The sequence below is a fragment of the Cyprinodon variegatus genome, unplaced genomic scaffold, assembly GCF_000732505.1.
Source record: "Cyprinodon variegatus isolate N-32 unplaced genomic scaffold, C_variegatus-1.0 Scaffold139, whole genome shotgun sequence".
In the NCBI taxonomy this organism is placed as follows: Eukaryota; Metazoa; Chordata; class Actinopteri; order Cyprinodontiformes; family Cyprinodontidae; genus Cyprinodon; species Cyprinodon variegatus.
The window spans coordinates 809,075-819,974 of record NW_015150592.1 but is presented as its reverse complement, the minus strand read 5'-3'; the positions used below and the strand labels follow the sequence as shown (position 1 = coordinate 819,974).

The window sequence follows — 10,900 nt, the reverse complement described above, 5'->3', positions numbered from 1 at the left end:
ATATATATATATATATATATATATATATATATATATGTGGGCTGAGCATGATAGGGGGGCCCATCTTTGGCAACCCCAACCAGGTGATCCCCATATGGACATAATTCACAAGCAGTTCCCATCTAAAACAGAGATAGACACTAAAATTACATTCTAGTTATTATATCAACAATAAACTGACCACAAAAATACAGCAGTTAATAACAAATTTTATGCTTGTTAATTTTCCCGTGGCTTGAATGTGCTTACAGCAATGCTTCCAGTGCCTATCTGCCTCCAGCCACCCATGAGTGCACACTGAGTGACAAATTATCCTCTCTATGAAGAAGAGTGTGCTCCTGTACTTTGCAAAACTATTAACACCCAGGAACTTTATAATACTTTATTACATAAAAAACAAAAAAAAAAACTTTGATTTTATAGACTAAGTTGAGGGGAACTGATTTTTGTTTGTTTTATTTGTAAAGAAAAATCCCCAAAAGTGTGGAGAGCATTTGTTTTTAGTGATTTTTACCCTTTTACAGCTGACTAAATAGTGTCCATATGTGTGAAATCACTTTATTTTGTACATATTTACAACAGTATTGGATAGGCCTCAGAAGCTGATCAAAGAACATGAAAGAACAGAAAGCACAGATTACGTATTAGCAGGTTAAGCATGTTATAAAATGTAATCGAATCTATTTGAGGAATGTTTAAACCAAAATAAAATAAAAAAAAATTATAGAACATCTACAAACTTGACAGTCTAACTTAACTGACCAGAGATCATTAATTGGGGTGAGAGTGTGTCTTTTTGTCTTCATCCAAAACACTAGACTGGAAAAACGATCTACAAATAAGTAAAAATGTCTTAAATTAAGTGTATTTACCCTTAATATGAGTAGGTAAATGAGATACTTTACCAATAGAATTGAGTATTTTTATTCTTAAAATATGATAATTAGATAAAATTTTCTTATTTTAAGTGTAAATTGTCTTGTTCCATTGGCAAAATGTCTCTTTTACCTCCTCAATCCAAGAACAAATGCACTTATTTTAAGTAAAAACTACTTATCTAGGTTTAGATTTTTTCCAGTGTATATTTGGTGGAAAACACAATGCATAAATGAACACACCATCTTTACTATAGAAAAAAGGTAGCAGCAGTATAATGCTTTAGAGATGTTCTTTGTTTGTTCGATTTTGTTTTATTCTTGCTCAGAGGAGGCTAGACATAAAAATCTAGTTTAAGAACTTCACTGCTGAAACTGATCTCCTGCTATTTTGCAACATGGACCGAAGTTCTGGCTCCAGATGTGCAAAGTTGGTAGAAAAATACCCCAAAAGATTTAAAAGTAAAGCATCAGCAAAAGCCCTAAGTCTGAGCGCTAAATCTACATTTCATTTTTTATTGTTAAACATGTTCCATTTTAATACCCTTCACATTTATGTCCTACTTCGTTTTGGTCATTACCACGATTTTAGAAAAATCCACTAAGTTCTGTGGTTACAAGTAAAAAAGGAAAAACTTTTTATATACAATAAAAAATGCCCTATTATAAATCACATTGAATGTTCCTATGTGGTAACCATCTCACCAAGTAAAATCCTCCACCAAATAACAAAAAAAAATCCCACAAAACTCAGTTATCAGGTCAACCGCATTCTTGAAGGTGGAGAATGATCCATCCACCTGATGGCTTACGCTGCCAACCCCTGACAGCTTCACCCTCACAGGGGAGAGGCTGTCAGCGGTCAGCACATATGAAAAAACACTTGCACATCCAAGAAATTATCCCTTTCACATTCTCACCGACTGGCTGCTGATTGTCAGAACTCACACTCACACGACCCATGCTGTGGGAAGAAACACGATGCTCTGTCAAGTTTGACATGTTTGAGTTTATGTTGTGGCAGCTGTTCCAGGCTAAGAAGAAAAAAAAAAAAACAACTGCAATTCCTGAAAGATGATACTCCATGCTTATTGATTACAAAAGATCAAAAAGGAGTGACTTCTCATGACTCTTGTGATCCTCAGCTTTGGTTTGGTTTTCTGTTACACCACAACTGCTATAAGCTGCTTCAGGTCCACTCTTGTAGGTGCTAAGTGTAATCCAATGCCACAAAAAGCATCTTTGCTTACAATGCTTTTTTAAATGCACCGTGGTGGAAACTATACTCTACTCTTCTCTACATAATTAAAGCTCTGTTACAAAATAGCATGAAAACTAAATTGGCCAGATTAGATATTTAGTCAGACGATGATTACAGCACTTTATCTTGGATATGAAAAAACCTACATGACAAATGTAAACCCCTGGAATGTGTTGCAGACAGCTGGAAAATGTGTAAGTAGTGTTGTCTGTGGATACCACTGTTTAGGGACGCACATATGGTTTGTATACAGCGGAGGTCATGAGACTGAGGTTTGGTGGTTGTGTTTTGGCAGCCAGGACGGGCGACTGTGGCCTGCACAGCACTAGGGCCAGCCAGGGGTGAGCAACACCCTTAACTAGCTTCATGTGTCACCGAGATCTGAGAAGCGTCAACCTAAGGATAAACAAATCCAATCTTGCTCTATACGCTGATATGACAACCATAAAAAGATAAAAGGAAGCAAAAGCATTAAATATACATTAGCTTAAGCCATTTAACAAAATTCCAGCAATTTCCTTGAAATGGATTATGTCCAAAAGTCTAGAAAATGTTACAGATTTATACACTCAAGCCGTAAAAACGTCAAGATAAAGGCTGAAATAAAATCCTTTGCACATATCCCATTACTTCTTACTGAGAGATGTGATGGAAACCAAACAAATCTGCAATTTCTTGTAGCGTTTTTTTTTCTTTTTCTTATTTTGGCTTTGCCCAGAGGTTGGCCCCTTATAACTCCAAAGATCAAACTTTTTTTCTGATCTGTGAACACATCATACCTAAAAGTTAATGTGTTGAGCTAATAACAATCTTCAGTGTCATGTTGCCAGGTGAAGAAGGTGATATTTTTTTTATTTTTGTTCAACTTAAGGAGGACATAAATGATCAGCTGGCTTCAACTGGTACCAGGAAGATAGACGGCAAAAAAAGCTGGATTGTTTTATTATGTTTAATGAACATTCCTGAAATTGAAAGGGTTTTTCTTTTTTTACAATATAAGAAAAACTCAACAAGTTTATTTTACTAATGGCCCAGAAAATCCCAATTTATACTTTTTAGCCAAACATTTGTTTGTCAAAACAGATCTTGCAGTTGGTCATACAATTTTCAAAAATTTTGGGCTAGGGTTTTTTATTTTATTGGTCAAGAAAAACTTTACAGTTTTTTTCTGCGCAACAAACATATGTAGTAGAGTTTTTATCTTTTCTTTCTTTTTAGAATATTAAATTTATCTGCATCAATTTTAAAAGGTCTATTTCTCTAATTTCTGGCATCAACCAACTTTTTTTGGTGCACTAAATTTGCATTAGCCCCACAAAACCCCTCAAAAAAGGCCTCCCTTTGGAAAGCTGTACCCTTGGTAATGAACACAAAGATGGCTATTTACAGTATAGCAAGCGTTGCTAACTGTGCCAAATTGAAAATGGGAAATTCCTAAGACACTTTAAAATGTCAACTCCCGGTCATTTAGTCTTTGTTTTTAACACCCTGCTCTGCATCTCATGATTAATGATCCCTCTCAGCTGGAAGGCTATTTAAATATTTCAATTGCTCTTAATCAGCTTTTGAAGGGAGGTCAGAATCAATCAAAATCTATCATCAATCTCTCCCTATGTAGTCTATTCTAAATCACTACACACCTTTAAAAACTGCAGAACAGTCCAAAAACAAAACAAATGCTTTGAGAATGTTCTAAAGATAGATATTAAAGTTGGTATTAATTTAAAAATGTGCTTTAAATTATGACAAAAAAAGCTAAAAAAAAACAGTAAATTATTATCTTGACATTCTTCTAACAGTTTCCTAATATACTAAACCTTATGTAGAGGAATTATACAACTCATATTAGATGTTTAGTGATCTTAAAGCCTTCTCTCAGGGGTTAAAAACAGTTCTAAAGCTGCAATATCTCAGGAATTGAGCACAAAGCTGGTGTTGATTGAATCCGCTTGTAATCAAGGCGATATTCTTTGTTCCTGCCTTTCTATTGTTACAGGAATGGTCTAAGCCCTCAACCCCAATTCTAAGGAGACTTAACTGCAAACACACGACAGCAATAGCAACATTTCTTATAACCACAAAGTAAAACCATATGTCTATGCTTAGATACTCTGAGATAGTCTAAAAGATGGTGACAAACCACTAGAGAACCTTCCATTAATCCGCGACCACACGTTTTACTAGGTCTGCCTCTTTCCTCTTGAAGACACAGTCTTATTTATGTAAATCTGCTTAAAAGGTTCTCACTCCTAAACCACCCTCACGTTGTAATTCACAAACCTTTTTCTCATCGGTTATCCACCCCACACAGTTCACTCAACTTTAGGCAATCTTTAGAGAGAAAAGTCCTCTTGACAAGCTGTCTTACCTTATTCTTTTAAAGCCCGCATAATTTAGCCAAAGCAGTATTCACTCACTATTTTCATCAAATAAGTTTATAAGTCAAAATATTTGTATCAGCAGTGTAACTTCAACTCCCTCAGCGAAACTGGGACACATGCCGTGGGTTTAGATAACTGTTGCACTGGAGGCAATGACATATCAAGCAGAATTTATAGCAGTGGGTTGAAAGTGATCACAGTGAATGTCTGCTTATCATGGTAGAAGATGTGTTTCAGAGGTGACAACTGGCTTTTTATGAGACGGAAATACTACTATTGGTGTATTAATATTATTAATTATCCATATTCAATTGTAACATTCTGGCCAAGAAAAATTCAGGATCGATTAGCAGTTCTAATACTAACAATTAATTTTCCTTTATTTTAAAGGAGCCAGGATATGTCATCTGAAGGCTCTTTAAAAGACAAATCAGTCTTATTTATACTTATATTACAGGTTAATCAAATCGACCGATTGAAATATAAGTGCATATATATCCCAGATACTTTACTGCATTAAGCTAATGACTTCAGGGCAATCTCTCCCTAGAGAGGCTAATGTTAACAGTGTAAAGCAACAACTCCCTTTCAACAAGTATAGGTATTAATATCATTTGTTGCTTATTGTGAATCCAATTTGGCAAGGCATGTTTAGCTTTATACGGTATGTAGAAACCATCTATATTGAGAAAGTTAGACCTGAAGGGGCATTCAGTCCAGATTTCACAATTGAACGAATAGACGATTTAAAAGACATTTAAATAAGATACATTTTTTAAAGCCCTGTAACCAGTTCATTGATGTAATCGATTTTGAAAAGCAATATATTAGTTAGGCTAGATGGCATGTATCCCATTAAAGAAATGTTACTTTACAACATTAATCAGAGGCTTGGCTAGGGTTTGGAAGACAAGCAATGGAGAACTGGTTATAATTGGAAAAAATACAAAAAAAACTCACGAACATTTCAGAACTCAGCATATAGCCCAACAGTTTACATCAATTTATCTGACAGTTTGACTGAAGGTATCCCAAATTATCTTTTTTTTTAGATTTCCTTCTTTTGTTTTTTGGGAGAACACACAGTAACTGGGGTTAAGTCTGTAAATCTTTCAAGGTTTAAGCAATGTGGGCGCAATTAAGACCCATAAACACAATCCATTAGCATTCCAAATTAAGGAACTTTGGTTTGAACTGTGATGAAAGGGCTCTTCTTGAGTTACGGTACATCTTGATCCTTCCTGATTGATCTGAAACACTGAGTAGGAGAGGGAGCAGATGGCCTGAGCCCAGGATCTTTCTAATCCTCTATCTTCATTCAGGCAAGTTGCTCATCTCACAGTTCTGTGTCATTTTTTGTTTGGCACATTTAACTCAATCAAAGTTCTCTGACGTTTTCCTCCACTGAGACCAGGATTAAACATATGTTATTTTGAGCCCCCTGGGGAGGCATAATGTATAGCTGAGTCAGTCAGTGACTGTGGACTGTGATGTTATGGGGTCACAGATGTTTCTGGAGAAACAGCTTTGAACGCTGAAAGCCTTTTACAGGAACAATTTCTTTTTACAACACTTCTTTCTTTTCCTTTCTGTGTAGTCCAGCTAATAATAACATGTAGTTTTAAAAGACAGTGGCATTGTATGTTTAATTAATCACTGATACTGATATTGTTCTAAAATCCATATATATGAAAGATTTTTAACATCAGAGATTAAATATTCTTTAAAATGCACAGCTTTCTAACCATTCACATGGAAAAACCGTCAACCTGTGCATTTGGCCTATCAATAAACCAGCGGACCATGTCTTCATCTCTTCCCACAGATCAAAAACAGCCTGCCTCAAGTCCTCTTTTAGCTTCAGTAAAACTTGGCCAATGCAGCTCTTGGCCAAGCCCACCACAATGCCAAGGAAAAACACTTGACATGATTGAATAAGCAGACACCAGCCAAAACATTACCGCAACTCTGACTGCCTGGATCAAGACTTGTCTGCTTTATCATCTTGTCTAGAGGGATGTCCCTTTTTAAAAGGGGTTGATTATATCAGTTAAGTGGCATATACGATCATTTGAGCTTCCTGCAAGGGACTGAGGGGGGAAAAAAGGACATCTAGAACAGAGTAAGACCTCTGGACAGCTCTTGAGCAGGATGATTAGTTGGACTCTCTTACGTTTCAATCTGTCTCTTGCTTTAACCTTTTACTCATAAGTCTCAGAAGATCCCAGAGGGAAGAGACAGGGAGCATGGAAGTCATGACCCAAGAGAGGACACAGCTTGATTAACGAGCATAGAAGGTCAGACCTCTGATTGGTATTCAGCCTCCTCCATCTGAGAGTGCTAGACCAAAACACCCATGTCTGCCCCTAGAGTGCAAATTACAATGCTGACTTTGACAGATACTCAGTGTTGGTGGATTCTGAATTTTCCCTGAGAGGATATTACGAGAGCGTATTCTAAAACGTATGAAGGGACACCCCAGGTAATCTGTCACCAACTGTTTCCTTGACAGAGCTGTGTAGACGATGCTGATGGATGAATGGCCACTGGGTGTTTTAATAGAATAAATGCTGAGGTGTGAAGAAACTCCATAATGGTGTACACATTTACAGACTATATCATCATTTGTTCTTCCTCTTTAACATCAGAAACTTACAGTGGGGTATTAGCTCTCATCAACACCAAAAGGGAGGGTATCTGACCTTTAAAGGGTGGCTTAAGATGCTTTCCAGAAAACTTCCTATGTTTAAAGAGCAGAAGAGCGAAGGCATAATTTTCACAGCCAATGTATCTAATTTAAAGACATTATCTTTAACAGGTATTAGCAGTTTCACATTTTAATATTTCCCTAAAGAAAAATAGTGTCCAGCTCAGACAGAAGAGAATTCAAACTTTTGAAGTTGGTAAAGAGCTACCTGCCAACATGTTATTTTAAAGGAAATAAGTAAAATAATGACGGCTTTCCAAATACATACAGAGGGGAGTCATAACCCTGATAATTTGCAAAACACTGTTTTTCATTAGTTATAACCTTAATTGCATAAACATCCTGACACCATATAATTTGTGTTATTTAATTGATCTTTTGCACTCTAAAAAGAAACTGATGCTCCAACCCATATTAATTCAGTTCATTAAGTTTGCCCAACTTAATTCATTTAAATTGTCAACTTATAAACTTAATAAATTAAGCTGAAATCTACTTGATTAAATTACTTCTTATCAGTTAAAGCAATTCATTTCATTTAGAGCAGCATGTTTAGAAGAAGTGAATCTCAAGAGCCTAAACTTGTTGATTCCTCATCACCAGTGCAGAATCAACTTATACGTTTTAATCTCTGCTACAAAGAATTTTTTTGCAAGGTAAACATTTTTTTTAATATTATTTCAAACATATTGTGCAATCTTATTATTAAGAATTTACCTTGATTAGGGATAGCATTATGATCAGGAATGACTGGTATTTCACTACCGAGCCCAGTACATATGATCCAGAGTTGCATTACACTACATGAGCGTACCCTCCTCCCAGAACAAAGATATACATCTTGGGTGGCCCGGATGTGGTTGCCAGTTACTTTTTTGACTAACTTTTGTTAGATACTGAAAACTGTTTACTGCAAACATTGCGAGCAGCTTGCCCACACTTCCTGCATCTAACATATCAAATTAGAAATTGACAGATTTTTTTTTTTCATAATATATTCCACCAACTAACATGTCAACTCATCTTTAAGTGGTCGTTTGAAAAAGGCAACATCAAAGTGTAAATAGAAAAACTATAAAAATTAATCACCCTTATAATGTACTTATAATGGCCCTGATAGCACATTTTAAAGCAGTAAACTGAACTTAGATGTTAGCAGACATGTTTAATGTCAAAATATCTGGGCTAACAAAATATGCTATACCTAAGAGAAAAAAATACCTTCCTTAATTAGGGTCTTAAATTAGAAATAGAAGACCTTGTCAAGTCAGCACTTTTTTTTCATCATAGTTTGCCCTCTTCAGAAAAAAATAAAGAAAGAAACGTGGACACCTTTGTTGCAGCTGTGTGCACAATTACCTCTGATTTAAATGAGCTTTATTCCCCAGAGTGTGGGGCATTGTCAGAGCAGGCGCGTTTGCGCTGCTTCAACACAAAGAGCGCCTCTGCAGCCTGTGCTGTAGATCTCAACGTGTTGAACTTTTTACTGCAGAAATGTTGATGATTGATGATTACAATGTAAAAGGAAAAAAAAAAACATAATTTAGACCTCAGTTTTTTTCAGTTAATAACTATAGATAGTAAAAAAAAAAAAATACTGGGTTATTTTCTTTATTATAAAAATATTCCGATTATTGTTTTTTCTGTTTTAGTAACCCAGGGAACTAAAATCAAGCAATGATTTATTAATGTTTATAAAGACCTGCATGAACAAAAGTGAGGACAAATGATCCTTCACCTTGTTTTAGGTTACCATAACAGCGCGCGCGGTGATGCGGCTGCGCTCCGTGGGCGAACCCTACCTGTCATCGTAGCAGAAATCTGCGTCCAGCGTGTTCAGATAGAGACCCACAGCCACGGCGGTGCACACTAGCTCCGTGATCATCTCTCAAAGCCAAACCAGAATAGAAATAGTCAGAAATAGAATCAGTTCCCTTCCTCTATCCTTCTCTCTCACTTGTCTGTTATTGTGCTCTGAGCTGAGCCACTTGGCAGCGCGGACCTCTGGGCATGGTTCCCCTGCGGCAGGCAAAGTGTTTCAAAGTTTGCCATCTCCTCTCTAACCCATCGCGGTGAGAGAGCGGTCAGGGCGAACTATCCCCGGACCGGGAGCGCGTTTCTTTGATGCCGAGCCGTCAATGAGCGCATCTCTCTCTGCTCTGCTGCTGGAGAGGCTGGAGAAGGAAGACTCATGTGGTTCAGCTAGACTGAGCATGCGCACTAGCGTTTTTCTCCTAAAATACACTACACAAAAGGAGGGGGAATGATCTGGATCAAAGATTAAAATGACATTTATGGATTACTGTTTGAAAAGAAAAGACAAAGACTATGAGTTTTTGATATCTTTATACAGCTGGGATCAAATTATGTCAAATTATAAAAGCAGAAGACAACTGAGCCTCTACAGTAGTAGCCATTCAAAATTTCCCCACTTTCCTTTATGGGCCCTTGGCTCATCCTTGGCTGGTCCCCTACAATTCATTTTTTAACCATTTATAGGGCTCTAAGTGAAATACTTTGAAAATCTAAATTTCGAGCCAATAGTGTTATTGGAATCCAAGACAAGACCTTATTAACATGGGCGGTTCTAGACAGGGGCCACATGGGGCCAGTGCCCCTGTAGATCATGTCCTGGCCCCCGTATCAAAGAGATAATACTCAAAGAAATTCTAATGATGATACATGCTGAAACAGATGTAGTTACTGATAGGTCCTTTGGATCCATTTTAATTTTTTTTCTTTACAAATTATGTTTTACTAATTATTAAAAAAACAATAAGGTGATAGCATCAGTGAGATGGAGAAAGGATCCCAGTTTTTCGTCTGCTAAATGTTTTTAAAAACAAATTTTAAAAAATTTACAGCTGAATTTATCTGTTTTTCTTGAGTTCTAATTCAGATTTGATAAAAACTGTCATTTTAATATAAATTAAGTCATAAATATGTAAACATTTCTAAATTCTGAATGTATATTGACCTAATAAGACAGAATTTTAATTCAATGTAATTTAATAGAAATTTGACTTCATGCAGCTATATTAATATATTTGACCCCCTTGCCCTATAAAAAGTTAAACATCAATCTTTGTACTAAAATATTATTTCTGTCATGATTTTTGGACATTAAGATCTCAAGAGAAGCATCATCTCCTGGTCAGACCATTTAATTCAGAAAAAGGGTGGAGTCAGAGTAAAAATATATGCACGCGAGTGGGGACTATATAGTGCTACGATGGACTGGTGACCTGTCCAGGGTGTACATGGATGGATGGACTATATAGTGGACTTTATAGCAAAGTCAGTTAACTGACCGATCAGACAGATGATCACTGCTTTTTGCACGCAATTGGTCACGTAACTCCTCCTTGACTGGGTGGTGCCTTTGCCATCTTTGTTATTAGTCACCACTGTCAGGTAGCACTTCGTAGACACTTTTTCTCTTACCACCCTCGGCCATTTTCAAAGATATGCGGTGAGAAAGGTGAGCTTCAGTGACTGTCTGAAACCATAGCTCACAACAGATATACCGTGCGCCTGAAAGTGCGAATGCGCAGCAAATGACAGCTAACGGAACGAGTATGTAGGACAGCTTTACGTAAACATATTACCAGAATGATTGCTGATTAGGAGGACCACTTATTTAGATGATCCACCCAGAAATGAAAGATAATCTTCT

General features: G+C 36.6%; 1 protein-coding gene across 1 annotated transcript in view; it reads right to left on the bottom strand.

The window, feature by feature from the left end:
• tmtc2 (transmembrane and tetratricopeptide repeat containing 2) overlaps positions 1–9,405 on the bottom strand; it is a 67,354-nt gene extending 57,949 nt beyond the window's left edge. The window contains exon 1 of the mRNA XM_015376708.1: positions 9,027–9,405. Within this exon, the coding sequence (XP_015232194.1) occupies positions 9,027–9,109 (83 nt within the window). The 5' untranslated portion in view covers positions 9,110–9,405. The remainder of the gene's footprint in view (positions 1–9,026) is intronic.
• Between the last annotated feature and the right edge of the window lie 1,495 nt (positions 9,406–10,900).